Here is a 17,806-nt window from a genome sequence, read left to right as displayed (position 1 = left end):
AAGAGCCAGGACCAACGGGAGTCTGAGGGACTTTTAGGATCCTTGGTGTTCAGCACTAGCTTCTGGCCAAACACCTCCCAAGGGGAAGCTGAATCAATAAACCTTTCTCAGAAAACTCCATCATGGGAAACCAAACCTACAAAAATGCCCTTGGAGTCCCTCATGCTTAAGATTAAGTCTCAGATAATACAATAATACCACATACTGCATTTAATTGTGTGCTAAAAGCCTTAACTCAGGCTCTTAACGCTCCAGTGTACCATGAAAGTTTTAGTGCTTTGAATGTGCAGATGAAGAAAGGGCCAAGGTGGTTACAACACAAGGAGCTGTGGCTCAGCAGAGAAGTCAGCAGAGGAGGGCTGCAGACATCACACTTGGGACTTGGGGCGCCCAGACATCACCCTCCTTGGCTGCCAGGTGCCTTTGTTGTAAGGGTGAGCTTCTTGAGGCTAACAGGCCTCTGTCCTGGAATAAACACTCCCCTGCCTTCAAGAGCTAATGTCACTGAAGGGAACTATACTTCCACGAGGAAAATGCTGGTAGGCTGAAGTGGCTCTCCTGTGTGCAGTGTTAAATCAAACTGCTTCTCTGAAACTGCCAGCCTGGAAGAGGATTGGAACCACCCAGACAGACTAATTCTGAAGTTCTGATAGATCATTCCAGAATTGTCTGCTTAAGGCAAGGAGGGCCACAAAATCTAAACCTGTAAGAATCTAGTTCAAAAGGAGATAGGGCATGATATTGTGACCTGCAGTCATTTATTTCCTGAGAATATGCTGAGAGGAGCGGCTGGGAAGCTGTGATGCCAAGCCTCCCTTCCCCATCTCAATCCCTTGATGCAGCTTTCCAGGCAATGATGTTAAGATGCTTATGGAGATGAAGGCAGCTGGGTGGAGGCGTAGGAGACCTCACTGCTGAGACTGACGGTATCCGGTCCCAGGAGTCAGAGAAGTGCAGCCAAGGTGCACAGGATGAAAGACTAAAGCCTTGTCCCAGGAGTGGGGAAGGTGTACTGAGGCCATAGCGATTTTCCAATTTCTTGATGGGAAGAGCTCTTTGCAGAAACTCAAATGTGATTGGAAAGCTGTGCACCAACTAGTTCCAAGCAGCTCTTAGAAGCTAGAAGCTCTTCTTTTAGGTTTAGACATCTGATGATATACTTCAGTCCTCTATCACAGGATAAGTCTGGGGATCCTCACAGATTTTTTATGTTAACTAAAGAGCAAATAAGTCTACCCCTTGGGCTTTCAAAAGAGAAGCAGTTTCCTTCCTGAAGGTCATCACTACTGCAAGCACGCTGTTGAGTTTAGAAATGCAAGCTCCTATCCAAAAACCGTGAAGACAAGGTCCTAAATTCTACTCATCTGTGCAAAGCTCCGTGCGCCAGCGGGTTAAGAACACTCGAGCCAGTTACTCCTCTCTGGCTTAAATGAACTTATTTTGGTGCCTCCACATGAATGAAAACCATTCAAGAGAGAGATCTTGGGGTTGGTGGCTGAAAAAGTGAGGCAAGGCCCCTCAACTGATGGATAGAGTGTGTGTGTGTGTGTGTGTGTGTGTGTGTGTGTGTGTGTGTGAGAGAGAGAGAGAGAGAGAGAGAGAGAGAGAGAGAGAGAGAGAAGACAGAAAGAGATAGGCACAGACACAGAGACACACACTCACTCCACTTTTCTAAACTTTCTCCTGGACTAGTATTCTGTTAACCTAATAAGAACAGTTTCAAAACCAGAGTTGAGGATACTTTTTGAGCTTTTTTCAGAGAAAGTGGTTAATCAAGCCCAAGTGAATTTCCAGATTTGCCTACATTTCATTTACAATAGGAAGAACAAGGGGTAGGAAATAGAAGGACTGCTCCATGTCACTCACTCACTTTCTACATTTTTTGGTGGCAAAATGACCAATGTATAAATGGCAAGTGTTGAGACAAGAACATTTTTAACAAAAGAACAAGAACAAGTAAAAAAGTCAACAAATCTAAGAAATGAAATCCCTCAAGGCACACAGGAAGCAGTAGTCCACAGTGAAGGAATGGATAAGTTAAATGAAATCCAAAAATATACTTTGCTACAGGCTCCAGTGGGAACTGACTAATGAATATGCAAAAAGTGTATTTATGGTCTTCCCTATACACCTCCCTCTTATTCTTTGCTAATCAAAAGACAGGACTGCCTCAGAGGGCCTTTGGGCCTTGGCACAGAATGGTGGTTACAATGACTTCTCTACGTAAGTGGAGTGAGGGGAAATTAAGAGGAGCTGCCCCACAGTGGTGAACTTTAACTTGGGTTAAAGGAAAGCAGTGAGCACAGTGAAGCAAGTTGTGGTCTAGGGTAATAGGAATATAGGCTTAAAAAATGTTTATATGTGTGTGTGTGATATACATAACCACGCAAAAATATATACACATACACAAACACATACACAATTTTTTTTTGTCTGTGTGTATATACAGATATAAAATCTTTAAGTATCTCTGTTATTATGTTGAAGAGTGCCATGCAGACCTGAGGCAAGGCAGGGCTTACCGGGATCTGCTGGATCTCTCCTGTGTTTGTGATGATCTGCTGCATCACCTGCATGGTCTGTCCAGTGCTGCTCTGGGCCTGCTGGGCTTGACCCTGCGGCTGGGCCTGGACAATCTGCACCTGCTGACCTTCTCCAACCTGCATGGTCACTGGGGTGGTCTGGAAAGAGTCATGAGAAAGCTGATTGAGTCTGGCTCAGAGTCAGTAGGCTTACCAAGGGGTTAATAACCAGTGGTTAACTAGGAGCAAATCCTCTCCATGAATGCCTGAAGTCATGTTAACACCAAATAATACTCAACCTAGAGTCCTTTGGGCTTAGAGCACTGTGAAAGTCACTCACCAAAATAAAAGATGAAAAAAACACAAAGATTTATTTTTAGGCTCATAGTACAAAATATTTGCCTAAGCCCAAAACATCTCTATGCTTCAAATGCTGCAACTTTTCAAAGCCACTTCGATGACAGTAAGGCACATATGGTACAAAAGAATCAAAAGCAACCATGAAGTTCACTTGAGAAATAGCCAAGTCAAGTCTAGAGCAGGTGAATTTGGAGGGCAAACTAAATGGAAAGTGGGGTCAGTATGAATTATGAACTTACTAAATTTGGGATCGTGGGCTCCTTTTTAGGCCTGCAAGACATTGGGAGGGAAATAAAGTGCACAGTGGTTTTCACCCCATTTAAACAGCAGAGCGACCCCAGCCCACAGCGGCCAGCTGGCTGCTCTGGATCATAGCACAGCTGCCTATGGGAGAGTGAACAGGTAAATGCACTGGACACCAAACATTGAATACCTGGATCTTAACTGAGGCCACCCCTAAGTAACAGGAGGGCGGGGAAAACAGACAGAGGGACCTATGTAAAAATGCATGCAGTTGGTAAAGACAACAGGAAACATCTCCTGTTCTCACACTGAAATTTTCAACTCAGCCTATTCCCCAAGCCTCCAGGAATAAAAGTTTCCAATTTTATGACAGAAAACAGAGGATTCACTTTACCAAAATATGCTTTCCTTTGACTTTAGTATGTATTCTGTATCTGCACTCAACCTGAAACAGCCATTACTACAGAGGTCCTGGGGTGTGTCACACAACACAAGGCCACCCTGAACCAGTAACACAGTGAAACAATAGCTGGAAGATGGTGGGAGGGACCAACTTCACCATCCTCACAAGCCTTATCAGCTCTAGGCTGAGCAAGTCCAGGGTGGCAGAAAAGAGGATACATGAAATTCTTGCTGACTAAAAAAAATGCATACTGCCAACTCATCACTGTACTCTATCAACTCAATTTTCCTGAGAGGATTTCCAAAGTATTTCTAAATCATTTCAGGAACATGAGGGCTTGTAGCAGCTGTCAAATCACGGATGGCATGCCCTGCTGTCAGGGCACAGCAACTATGAGCTTCTTAGGATGATCAGCCAATGAGAGCCAGCCCTTACCAGACTCCCTTGAAGTTCTCTCTATAAAGGGATAAAGCCTTTGGCAGGCAAAGCTCTCACCACTGCAGACGCACAAGCAAGAGCTAAAGAAGGTCCCTTAGGCATCACAGTGCAGTGAACTCCTTAAGACAGGGATTGAGCTCCAATCATCTTTGAACCCCTCCTGCTAGCATGGTGTCTGGTCAAGACAAGCATTCAATAAATTTGTTATATGGATAAAAAAAAACCAAGCAGGGAATACGTCCTAAAATCACAATTATATTTAAATCTACTGCCACTTCCATTTTTTCTTCTTCTAGGCAAACCCAGCTCCTCACTAGAACACACAAGGCCGTCTAGAATGTGTCCTCCACCTGTCTTCTCAGACTTGCTAGATGTTCCCTGTGCTGCAGCCTTTCCCCACTGCCTTGTGCTATTTCTCAACTCCAAGCTTTGCTTGTGCTGAGCCCTGTACTGGGAAGTCCCTCCTTGTCTATTTTGATTCATTTCCATTATTCTCTCTAAAACTCATATTATTCCCTTAAAGGAACCTCCTCTGACATCCTCTCTACCACCCCCTCACATTTTTGTTAGGTACCCCTTTTGATGCATTCCCATAATACCCTCTACACATCCTAAGAATATCTTACACTTCCCACATGGTGGTATAATCTTTAATTATTTGTAGCCCCAATTAGATTGTGAATTCTTCAAAACAGGGACTGCTTGACTCATGCTTGTGTCCCCAACACATGGCATAGGACTTTACCTAACAGAGGATGACCAATGTTTGATGAATAAATAAATTGATGTCTGACAGGGAGTTTGAATTCAGAGCTCAGAGAACAGTTCTCTGTAGCCTCTCATGATTCCCAACAAATGTGCATATTACTGCCCTCACAATTGTATTGGGGAGAGAAAGAATATTCTGATTACTATTGTAAAAAGAGAAGGACACTTGACTCAAATACAGTAGGACAGAGAAATGATGGGAAGAAAGGGAGGAGAGGTATGCATGCCTGATCTCTCCCTTAAGGATACAATCCAATTCTGGTGTAGACACACAGACAGCAGGCATGGAATCTACTTAAAACACCTTCTACAGAGATGGCACTACCCTTCATGGGGGTATTATACAGTTTTTCCTTCTAAAACTTTTTAGCTCATAAGGATCCTGAAGAACATCTTGTCCACTACACTTTCCTCATTTGACCCATGAGAGATTAGGGTGACATTTCACCTCAGTGGCTGAGTCTGGGGAGAGCCCAGGTTTCCAGACTTCAAATCCAGTGCTCTATGATGCTCTCAGTACCTGTCTTGCCCTGGTCAAGCTTTCACCATCCCAAACCTAAGAAGTACTATCTTGCTGGGCAGGCACCCTCTGCAGCTCACAGACCTGACCCTGCTGAGGCTGCGCAATGATGATCTGCCCGGGCTGGATGGTGGTTGTGGAGCTGGTGGTCTGCTGGCCTTGCTGCTGCCCCTGGACTTGGACGGCGGTGGGCTGCTGAGCCAGCGTGAAGTAGTACTGGACAGGCTCGGCAGGAGTCACAGACTGGCGCACCTCCTCCTGTGGGGTAGAAGGAGAGGCAGGTAAGAGGAAAAGAACCGACTCAGCAGCCGCCAGAGTGAATTTCCATTCTTCCCCCAAATGGGCTCTGTGCCGTTGCCTGCTGAATGCTGAGCTCTCCACATTTGGAGCCAAGGGAAACTGGAATTCGAAGAGACCAGTTGTGCTACATCAAACTAAAAATAACAGATTCCATACGTTTCACCAAACTCACAGCCAATTTTCTGAATTAGAGGTAGCACCCATTGCGTGATAAGTTGCAAATGGGCAAATAATTACTGCCACTAAAAGCCGCGCATTAGCAGTGCTTGTGAGTGAATGCTGTTGAGGCCTGTGATCTGAGGACAGTGCTAATTGTGAGTACTGGAAGATGCTACCCAAACGTCAGGCTCTCGGGCCGGTTCCCAGTCTCCCAAACAGGCAGCACTCTCCTTATTTTGTTCCCACCACCTCAGGAGGGACAGAGCAGGGAAAAGGACATAGGGCTTTTCCTGGGTTGAAATTTCAGAATCAAATGTTAGGATCGAGAGCATCAGTAGGCAAGTGCTTAGCTTTTCACAGTACGTTGAGAGCTCAGTGGTCACTGAGGGCCACATCTATCCAGTGTCACATCTGGTTCTGGTTGTACTTAGCCACAGAAGAGCAACCCAGGGGGCCTGAGGGACAGCTCTCCGCTGGGTGCTGCCTTGGCTGACTAGGGAGGTCGCATTCTGTCCGATCTGCTGGGTGAAGAGACTGTTCCTTCTTCAGCTGACGTTTTCCATGGCAGAAGGAGTAAACAACCCTCTCCCAGCCACCTTGAGCTCACAGCTGAGAGTGTAGGATGTTTACACACACTACGGCATGGTTACAGCCTGAGGGTCCAGGGTTGGTCGGCCCCTGACCATTGACACAGAGGTCGGCATCTGCTCCAGAGGACCCTGTGGCACACGGTACCCCTGCCTGGGACAACAAAAACAACAGAAACATACAACTTGGGCTGGCTGAGCAGAAAATTAACTAAATTTACTCACTCCCTTGTTCTGGGCTAAGTTTGCCATGTTCAAGAGAAGAGAAAAAGACAATTCTTCAAGGTATAGAGACCCTGTGGACTGCCTCAAAGCTCCCCAAAGTGACATTTACATAGTTGGCATTGACCCTATCATCCCCTCATTAGGTCTGGTGCTCTAGTCTGTGCTTCCAGTCCTTTGCTCACTGAACTTTTTTGTCCTTGCTTGTCAAATTAACTACTTTCCCATGAGGGCAAAGCCTAGCTCTCTCTTGCTCTCCACTGTTCCCACTATTCATTCCCTTGTAGGTACCTAATAAGCACTTGCTGAATGAGAATGGATTTATAGAGCCAGGCAGACAGAGATAAGAAAATACAGGCACACCATGTATTATTGCATTTCCTAGGTGTTGATTTTTTTTTTGATTTTTTTTTACAAACTGAAGGCAAGACCCTCCATCAGCAAAAAGGTTACAACTCACTTTATTGAGATACTTGCTTTATTACAGTGGTCTGTAACCAAACCAGCAGTATCTCCGAGGATGCCTGTACTTGCTTTATTGTGGTGGTCTTGAACTGAACCCGCAATATCTCTGAGGTATGTCTGTACTTTTTTTCAAACCTAAGTTGGTAGTAGAATACATTTTCTTGAATACAACAGCTGTTACCAATAGAAGAGACCCTAAACTCTCTTTGCTACCTCTAGGATTTTGTAGTTTAGTGGGGAGAAATCCATGTCCCCTGTAGAACAGGGCTGTGCATTATTTTGCTTGCCTGGTGACTGGGGGACCCAGGATAGTAAAACTAGGACTGCTGATATATAGCCTATGAGACACTTAGGTCTCTGCATGATCAGAATCCCTGATGGCCATCCACTCAGCCTAGGCAGACACTTGTGACATGCTGGGTTTCTGAGCTAGTACTCGAACATGAACCAACTTTTAAGGTTAATGTATTCTGTGCTTCAGACCCAAACAGTTTGAACACTGACTGTGATCATTCTGAGGCAGAAGAAAGAGGGTGTCCCCTTTTATTTTCAGCTAGGTCTGTTTCCAGAACAACTTAACTGTGACAATGTCACCTCCATTTCAACTCCAACTTCTATTATAAATTAAGGTCAGTCTTGTCAACTAGACCTTGGCTGTGGCAGGGATAAACTGATATCCTCCTTAGCCATGAAACTGATCTTTTTCAAAGCTCTTGAAATGAGTTCAATGTATTCATTTTCCATTGAGATTTCCCTTCCTACTTTATAAAAAACATTAATCATAAAGTTCAGACCTAACTTCAAAAAGCTCTTGGGTGATGAGAAGGTATAGAGGACCAAGAGCCCCCCAGAACTAACTTGCAGGAAGTCAGGAGGCAGGCAGACACTGGCATTTCCTACCCCTGACCTGTGATGGTTCTGTATCCAGTTATCCCTGACTGTAGTTGATCTACAAATGAATATGGTCTTTTCGCCAGACAAAAAGCAAACCCTTTAAATATCCCTTTCAGAAGCCAAAATACCCCTTGCCAAAAGCTGGGAGAGCAGGTGAAGCGCTTCTTCTCCTGTGCTGTCTACTGTAGCCTCCTAACTTGTTTATGAACCAGGCAGGGTCTAAGACATTCCATCAAGTCAGCTTGCACTGTGAGGAGGGCATGACTGTTCTCAATTCACTGGAATGGAAGGAGGTATATATGAAGACTCATTCAGCCAATGAAGGTCAAGCTAGCAGGGGAATGATTATGCTTGGTTTATAGAGATGGGTGAAGAGAAATGATATTTCAATGGGCAAGGAACTTTCAACTCATAGCTTTAGTGGGATACAAGTCAAGCCTCAACAACCTTTCAAATAGTTTTCATTTGCTTTCCTGAAGAACAAGAGAAATTCCCAAGCATCTCTGAGAAGTCAAGGGCCTTAGATCCCCAACTCAGTATTTGTGGCTAGTTCCTTTCCCCAGTAGTGGAACATCATCCCAGATGCTAGAACAATCTCGGAATGAATGACTGGATCAATCCAGAATGGGGTACTTGCCCAGCTCTAGCTGTGGCCTCCCCAAACAGAGGTTTTACTCTTGGGATGTGTTCAGAAGTAGAGACTAACAGCCAGAGAATGAGCAGCATCACCTACCAGGGCCATCACCACAGTGTTGTGCTACCAGCCACAGACTGGAAAAAAGTACATTCGCTGCAGTAGTAAGAGCGAACTGCTGCCTCTTCAGAAAGGGTGAATTTTGGAGAGTAGGTGCTTTTACAGGACTTAAAAAGGTGTCAGCCAATTTGGAGATTGGGAAAACTTCATGTCTACAGAGGATTTACAAATGCTACCTGAGAATTTCAGGCCAGCTTCCAGTAATCTCAACCTTTCAAAGGCCAGGCAGCAGCTGTCCCAAACAGGACGCCAATTAATGGCTTGAACACCTACAAAGAACTGAGTCTAGACAGCAAGGAGCTGTTTTAGCTAGACACACTTTAAAAAAGAGATGGATCACAGCATTTAGAGTCAAGATGGAACAAGGAGCTGTCTGACACCCTAAGAGAGCCAAGCACCGAGGACTTTGGAGGAAGGGACAGGACATGACCCTTCTCTCCAGCCAGTTGATTCAGCAGGCAGCCCACAGAGAACAAGCAGAAGTTAGCACAAGGAGCATGAGCAAGGCCTGATTTTCTGACAGATCTCACCACTTTGTTTTTAAAGGGGGCTGCTCAAACAAATTCCAACACGGAGAGCATGTGTGTCATATCTTTTTTTTGAAGGAGAGAAGTGGTCTGGGTTCTTGCGGTAGTGACTTCTCAGAGGAAGGAAGCCCACGGGCACTAACCTGCAATGTCTCAAAGGCGATGCGCAACCAGGGACGACCGTGGCAGCCTGCCGCTGTAAACATCCGACTGAAAGCTCCTCTGAACACCTTACAGCTTCCAGTCAAGGATGTTTACAGTAGCAAAGACTGCCCAGAAAGAACGGAGACACAGTGAGGCTCCCTGTACTAGTAAGGGGGTAACAGAGGGCTTACTAATCCAAAGGCTCCCAGGCAGGGTCAGGATTACAAATGTCTTTTAAGACACCCACTTGTCTTACACCTTCTGACTGGTTATTAATAGAGACAGCATGAGAGTCATTGAATGACCCGTTTCCCAAGATAATATACTATGAAATAATTCATTAAAACCACTTAAAATTTTGTTAAGAAAACAGAGCAAGCAGAACAAGGCACACCTTTGCTCCCGCCAGACTCTGGTACTATTCCCCAAATGTCTCAATTACACCTGGTGAGTCACAAATTGTGTGCCGGAACCAATGAGTTATAAAGGATAGGGGCCTATTAAAACCGCAATTAAGAGACTTATGCACCCAAGGTGCTGGAAAAAAAAAATCGGTGTGACCTTTGGAGAGGGGCAGGTAGAAGAGAGGGAAAGACAGGCAGGCAGACATTCACATTCTTTCTAGTGATTGCTTAGAAAACAGTTTTAGCGGTGGTTCTCAAATCTGGTTGCACATTAAAAGCATCTGGGGAGCTTTAAAAGGTACCGATGCCTGGGCCTCCCCTCTCAGATTCTGCTTCAACTTGGTGTGGGGTGGAGCCTGGGCATTGGTATTTTTTAAAACCCTAGCAGATGATTTAATATGTAACCAGAGCAACATATAGAGAACCACAATCAAGAGTAAGAGAAAACCAAAGTCCACTCACTCCAAACACACTGTGCACATAGATGCTGTTTCTTGAAAACCTAAAATCTGTAACTCATTGGACATGTTCTCCCATACCAGATTAAGAACTCTGATAGAGTTCCTAGGATACCTTGAAATGAGCTTCACTTTTACTATTTATAACCAAAGTCTTTAATTTTAACTTTATCTATTTTCACTGAAATACCACCTCAGCGGCACTGAGTTAAAAGTATCCATAAATGAGTAGCAGAAGGAGATGTTAAGGATGGATCTGGTCTAGAGAAGTAGCAAAAGAAATAGCAAATGGCTTGTGCTGAGAGAGGAAAAGGAGCATTATTAGACACCCATATGCAAGGTGCTTGGCAGCAGCAGCAGCAATGCTTTCCCAGCTCACCTGACGCTTTGGAGGTTTCAGTTCATCTCTTGGAACAATATCGATGAGAAAGTCAAACTGATCAAATTTTGTAATTGCCATGGCGATATCATTCCTCTGTAACAAAGGAAAGCGAGGTGAAAAATTAGCCTGGGGAGAAACTAGTTCACCTGGCTTTATAACTTCCAGGTTACAAGTAAGAGAAGATGATGACTTCTAAGCCAAACTAAGTACCCATGGCCAAGTCTATAGCTGAAATAAGCACAGCCAAACTCTTAGAAACTTCAAATGATCAGACCTGCTGGAAAGACATCTACAAAGTCGACAAAAAAAAGCTACCTGTAGCTCATGCTCCACAAGCTGAATATTCGAGCCTCTAAATACTACTGCCTCTGCTAGATTCTGCCCCCAGGTCCTCTCCATGACTGTTAAACAATGGTCCTCCAGCTAAAATTGTACAAATCTAGCAATCTCAGGTAGCAGGTTTCTGGTCATTATGTGGTTAGCAAGGTTAGGCAATCATTCGATTTTATAACCTTTTTAAGACTCTAAATAGTATTTTGCCTTAGTTCAGAAGCAGTTAAAATCTATTTTGAATTTCCTGGCTGAAATCCTAATTCAGTAACTTTTTGCAATATTTTCTAGTTACTGATCTGTATCTTAGTTTCCAAAATTTTTATTTTGGAATTCAAAATTGCAATGTTAATTAAACCCATGGTTTAAATCTTGTTTAATGTGATATAAATATTGGAAGTCTGAAGTTACTAGAACAGAGGCTCAGGTGGGCTGAGGACACAGGAGTCGGTTGACTAATAATTCTTAAACCAAGGCCTGCTTTGAAGGGGTTCTTTCTAAGAGTAACACTTCCTTTCTTTAAATTATAAAATTAAAGGATTTCTTCTTCTTCTTCTTCTTCTTCTTCTTCTTCTTCTTCTTCTTCTTCTTCTTCTTCTTCTTCTTTTTTTTTTTACTAAAAGTCAACATACTAACAGTGTAAGAAAATTTTAAAGAAAAAAAAGGGGGAAAAGAGTGAACTAGTGAATGATATGCATGTATTTAGGGGAAAGTAAACTTTGAAATTCATTTAAAAATAGATGATGATTTGATGGATAGAAAGATAGATATGGGGATAAAATAAGTAAACTTTTAATGGCAGGATCCAGGTGGTGAGTATACAGGTGTTCACTATAAACTTTGCTTATGTGTGAATTCTTTCATAATAAAATGTTGGGGCGAAGGAAAAGTCAACCTTCTAACCAAAATCCTTAGCAACCTCTTCATATCACATCTTAAGAAAAGGTGACTCATCAGACAAAACAAGAGGGGATGGAAATTTTCTGTTTTTTCCTTCCCTTGTCTCTGTGATGGCCCAAAGCCACTGAAATGCAAAACTTCAGTCCTCCATTCTTGCCAACCATCAGCTTGATAATAAACCCATCCTACCGAAGCAGGGCACATTTTAAAGCTGCCAGGACTCATTTACGATTAGCAGGATATAGTATCACATTCTTGATGATGTCACCTACTCAAAGCTATCTAAACGGCTCATCTAAGCATGAAATGAGAGGAGGGGTGAAAGAGAAAGAAATAATAACCACCTTCAAACAAACACTAATGTGTTCTACAGTATTTTGAAAACATAGATATACTTTAAATCAGTCTTTTTAACATTGTAATTTTTAAGTGCTAATATTTTACTGAATTATTCATATTCAGTAAGATACATAAATCTTAAGTACACAGCTGGATGAATTTTAATAAATATACACACCCAGGTAGCTATCACCTAGATAAGAATATAAAGTTCCCTTCCATCACTTTCCAGCCAATTACTATGCCCTCCCTACCCCCAACCCCCAATCTGAGGTAACCACAACTTTTATTTCTATCACTATGGACAGTACATGGCACCATGTGCTATGTTATTTTTTTCTCTGCTTTCTTTTACTTAACACTAGAGGCCCAGTGCATGATTTAATCATGCACCTGGTGCACCAGCGGGCTGGCTGTCCGCCGGTGCCCCAGGCCTTCCGAAAGCCTCCGGCGCTGCGGAGGCTTTCGAAAGGCCTTGCGCCGGAGCAGACAGCCGGCCAGGTCCCCCGCTTTGGCCTTTGATCGCGGGGGACCTGGCCGGCTGTCCGCCGGTGCCCCAGGCCTTCCGAAAGCCTCCGGCGCTGCCATGGCTCAGCGTCCTGCTGGCCCAATCAGCTACCCCGGCCACCCTGAGTCCCGCCCCCTGCGCCTCCTGCTGGCCCAATCGTGGGCGTAGCGGAGTGATGGTAATTTACATATTACCATTTTATTATGTAGGATAATATTTTTGTGATTCATCCATGTTGGATGAATCCATCCATGGATCAAGTTTGTTTCTTTTATTGTTGAACAGTAATTCATTTCAAGAATATATCAATTTTTTAATATATTCCTATCTTGATTTTAGTCATTTAGTGGCTATAAACTAGCATCTCACTGTGGTTTTACTTTGGATTTCCCAGATGACAAATGATGTTATGCACCTTTTCATATGCTTACTGGTCATTTGGAATCTTCTTTTTGGAAGGGCCCATTCAAATGTTTTGACCATTTTATTTTATTTTTTCTTAACTGATCTTGAAGGTAACTTCAATTGGCTCTTTAGATCTACAGACTTCCTTCAAGGCAGCCATAAAGTACGTTCTCAATGTCTAGCTGCACTAGAATGTAGGCTACTCTGGGGTGAAGACTGTTGTCTGTTTTGTGTATCCAGAGCCTAGAACAGTGCTTGGCACATTGTGGGTGTTTAATAAATACTTGTAGAATAAATAGATAGATAAATAAATAAAATAAATAAATGCTTTTGCAACTTTTGAGGTAAGAGGAAGATGAGGAGAAGACATAATTTGCACTCTTGGCTTTATTGTTAAAATACTGTCACTCTCTTATATTTGTCACATCCTTACTCTATGTCTGAGAAATGTTTCTTCCAAGAGCTAGGCCCTGGCGATTGAGGGGAGAGCCTTTAGAGCCAATGACCAAGAGGTCTTCATACAATATGAATGTTGGTTTGCTGGATTAAAACAAAAAGAGAACAAAAAAAGAAGAGGAAAAGGATCCCCAGGAAAGCAGACGTGGAAAAAAAGGCTAACGAGGTCAGTAAAACTGATTCTTCCTGGGACTGTCCATTCTTGGGAATCTCTCAAGGCTTCCAACCAGAAGTTGTTTACATCTGGAAATAGATAAATATAAGTTTAGCCTCCCTCTGTTTATAGTGAGGACTCACCAAGTGAAGAGTTCAGTCACTGAGTTGTGAAAACCATGGGAGAGCTGGAAATTAAAATTCTTGGTGGGGAAATACTATCATGGCTATAAGGTATGCCTGCCTCCCAACAGTAGAAGAAGATACCAATTACACTCAGCTTGTCAGAGACCTAAGGAAAAATAATCTTTGGTCTAAGCTATGCAAGAGAAGCAGGCAGCTAGCTACTTGCCCAGTTTTCCCATTGTAGGTCTATAATATTACCTGTAAAGTCCGACGCTTGTTATCCTCTGTGTGGATCCAGGCTCGAAGAGTCAACTCTGTGATAAAAATCTGGGCTGCCTTGGCAAAAAGCACAGGGGCTTCTGCACTGATCATCTGTAACAGATGTAGGTCTGTCAATCACCAGTCATTCAAACCAGTTAATTTGCCCCTTATCTCATGTCCTGCCACTGGACTACAGGGCAAGTGTTGGAAAATGAGAATGTGGTAGCCTCAAGAGATCCCAAGGTAAAATAAACCCACAAGTAGGAACAAAGCAGGTAGAAGGGAAGAGGAAAAAAGAACACTTATCTAGCACCTACCATGCACTTTCTTACTCTCATTAACAGCCTTGTAGAGAAGCTAGTTTTAAGAGAGGTGAAGTAACTTGCCCAGGGTCATAAAGTCAGTAAGTGATATAATCCAAGGAGAGACAATGTGGGGAAATAATGAGTCTGAGAGCCAATGGATTTAGGCAAAATCTCAAGCTTCCCATCCTTTTGGGCTTCATTTTTCACATACTGAAAAAGAGGATAACTTTCCAGTACTATTGTGGGAATAAAATGAGAAGATATATGTACAAGCACCCAGCACAGGGCCTGGAACACAGTAAGTACTCAAGTAATATAAGTTCTTGGTCAAACAAGGCTCTGGATCCTTGGTGAGGTGGTCTGTATAGGATACAGGCATTGGACGAGCTATGGAGTTAAGGAAGCAGATGAGTATTGGGATCTTGGTTCTCCTACTCTAGGCAAGTCAATTTTCATTTTTATTTTTTTGTGTGTGTCTATCTCCCTATCTAGAAAATTAAACTACTAATTCTTATCCTACCAAATCTCATAGGGTTACTATGAGGAGGAACTGAGCTAACAGAAGGGAAAATTGCTGTGAACTGTTAGCTTCCTATACAAATACAAGAGATTATTCATTATGAGTGGTAAGGAGGGAACTGCTCTTTTTCTGAGAGAGTTGTAGTGGGTGGCAGACTCCTAAGAATACCTAAGTAATGGCCTCCTCCAAGTAAACCCTCTCACAAGTATTATTCGTATAAAACAACTCACAGATGCAATACTCACAGATACACTAGCATTATCAAACATTTCCTAGAGTTCAGATCAACAAATTAGAGACTGTAATAAGATGCTAAGAAGATGGCACTGTCCTGATGATTTGATGTTACATGTTTACACTACATGCTAAAAAAAACTGAGTGTTCCAAAAAGCACTCAGCATTTTTTCAACATCTAGAAAACAGGACACCCCTAATTTTCAGAGAAGCATCATATAATAATTAAAATTGTTCAATTTCAGCTCACTTAACAATTTTACGAGGAACTAAATAAAAAAGCAACAGGCAATATTTTCATTTTTATTTAATTAAATTTGAGCTCTAGAGAAATGAGCAATAATCCACCCATCATTTTAGCTTCAATATAAATAAAAATGAACATAAATTCACCTTCACATCTTCATCCAGTTTCATAATCTTCTTAATACGAGCCAGTGGCAGTTCCTGTACTCGGAAATCTTTCTAAAATGAGTAACAAAAGGTGCATAAATGGTGGGGACAATCAATAGGGCAAGACAGGCATTAGGAAGCACACTGATTGGCTTAGTTCCTCCTTTTAGAAAACATGGCAGGAGAGGAGGTACAGATAAAATGAAAAAAAAAAAATACAAGCTCCTAGCAAAATTCTTAACCCATGTAGAGCTTGAAACAATTAAAGGGTTTCAGGATAAACTTATGATGGCTTTTAGCAGATTCAAATGTGATTTCTGCCTCAGGAGCAAAAATTCATTCCTCTAAGTTGCCAGTTCTTTCTTCTACTTGGGGATTGCAAGTGCCAGCATCACCTGACCACAGTGACCCACAGCTTTCTTCTTCTGACCTTTGCTCTGACACCAGAAATTGGGGGGAGCTCCCTTCCCATCATAGCAGCAAAGGGCTTGTTTCCAAAACTAGCTGGAGGGGGTGGGGGTGAGTTAGAAGATTATGGAAGAAGGGTGAGGATAAATTTATCAGCTGGCTTTTTAGAATAGCCCTTAGCCCTGGCACTTTTTTTCTTAAAAAACAAGACTAGGCGAGGGGGTCGGGGGTGGGGGGTGGGGAGAACCATATCAACTTTACTGTGGATAGGATTTAGGAAAGGGCTTTTTGATCAACACTACTCAATTATTTGTGATTAAGCCCTTTTTTGTTTTATTTTGATACTACTGGTATTTCAAAGCATGCTCAATGATGAATGCGATTCTAGAATTAAAAATCAATTCTGGGTTTCAGAGCTGCAATGAAGAAAAAAGTGCAAAGGCAGAGATTAGCTAAAATCAGCAAAATCCCTGCTGAGACTAGGTGTCAAATGATTGATTCTATAAGTGTTCTGAAATGTGACTCACACCAAATCCAATATGTTCACATGGGACTTTGCATCATCACATTATAGAAAGAGCAGCTACTATTTGAGATTTGGTATAATAAACAAAAAAAAGTAAACTTTCTTTTCCAAGACCAACAGCAAACCTCAACTCTATGTTAAAGAAAGGAGTACTTGTGAAAAACATAAACAGCCTTCCCAGAACCCATTTTATAATTACAGAAGGGAAGAACAACTATTAGGGTAAAATGCACACCAAGACATCTAATTTCCCCACACAAACTCAACAAGCTGCTTGGCTACTGGCTACCACTCACCTCTACAAACTTCCAACACCAATTTTTCATCTTTTCATTTTCCAAAGTAGGTGTCAATATTTTCCATGAAGCCTCTACTAAAACTAACCCTGGAGTGGCAGAGGTTTAGAACTCCAGTTTATTAAATTTTTACCAAAAGGAGAGAGCAGGACACATTCTTTCTATTCTTATTTTTTTTCTCCTCTTTCATTTACTCATTCATGTAACTCAACTAATATGATACGTGCTACTATGTGGAAGATGCAAATCTATTCTTACCTTTGAACAGCTTATAGTTTGTTAGAGACGGTCACATAAAAACATTATAACGCTGTATATTATATTAGAATGGGGGTGTAAAATCCCACAGAAACAAAGAATACCAGCTGGAAATGGGGGGTTGGAGTGAGCAAGAAGAGTTGGCAAATGTTCCACAGAGAGGCTGACAACTGAATTGTGTAGAAGGGATGCTACAAATTTGCTTGTTGGAAAAACAGAGAATTCATATTCAGACAGAGAAAGCAGCATGCGCAGAAGCACAGAGACACACAAAACAGGGCCTATTTAAGTTTTAGATATATGACCTTAGTACAGAGGGCAGCAACACGAAAGAGAATGCTGGATTGAGGCCAGACCCTAAAGGGATTTAAAAAACAAAACATTTTCCACAGAAATCAATCACTTGTCTTCCTTTATGTGTGGCATATCACAGAATATGATGATGCTAAACAGAAATCCCAAAGACAATGGGGATGATAATTCCTTTGAAAGGTCTCCCAGGATGACATATACGACACAAGATTAAGACCGTAAGATTCAGCACTCTTGCAAGTGCACTCTTATTTGACTTGGTTAGTGAACATAATTTCCACAAGTTTGTTCCAAGATTACTTAACCAAAGCCCAAAACTGATAAAAAAAAAAAAAGGACCTTCTTCCCCAACTTGAAAGAAAATACCACTTTCAGAATTTCTATGACTAGTCTTTAATCAAAAGCAAGAAGAAAGGATCAAAGATAAAGAGATTATATAATTCCCACCTTGGAGAACTATAAAGTGAGGCAGAAATTTACAAAAACTCTGCTCTAAGCCCACCCCAACCTTTTCTTTTGCAAAAA

The 17,806-nt window shown here is 42.3% G+C and overlaps 1 protein-coding gene across 9 annotated transcripts in view; it reads right to left on the bottom strand.

Moving 5' to 3' along the window:
* The window catches only part of NFYC (nuclear transcription factor Y subunit gamma), a 75,869-nt gene that overhangs the window by 5,163 nt on the left and 52,900 nt on the right, over positions 1-17,806 (bottom strand). For all 9 annotated transcript variants that reach the window (XM_079777044.1, XM_079777045.1, XM_079777048.1 and 6 more), the window contains 5 exons: positions 15,482-15,553; positions 14,026-14,139; positions 10,548-10,643; positions 5,339-5,512; positions 2,523-2,681 (listed from right to left, as the gene is read on the bottom strand). In XM_079777044.1, the coding sequence (XP_079633170.1) occupies positions 2,523-2,681; positions 5,339-5,512; positions 10,548-10,643; positions 14,026-14,139; positions 15,482-15,553 (615 nt within the window). The remainder of the gene's footprint in view (positions 1-2,522; positions 2,682-5,338; positions 5,513-10,547; positions 10,644-14,025; positions 14,140-15,481; positions 15,554-17,806) is intronic.

Source organism: Cnephaeus nilssonii (genome assembly GCF_951640355.1).
Source record: "Cnephaeus nilssonii genome assembly, chromosome: 7".
NCBI lineage: Eukaryota > Metazoa > Chordata > Mammalia > Chiroptera > Vespertilionidae > Cnephaeus > Cnephaeus nilssonii.
This window is presented reverse-complemented; position numbering and strand designations above follow the sequence as displayed.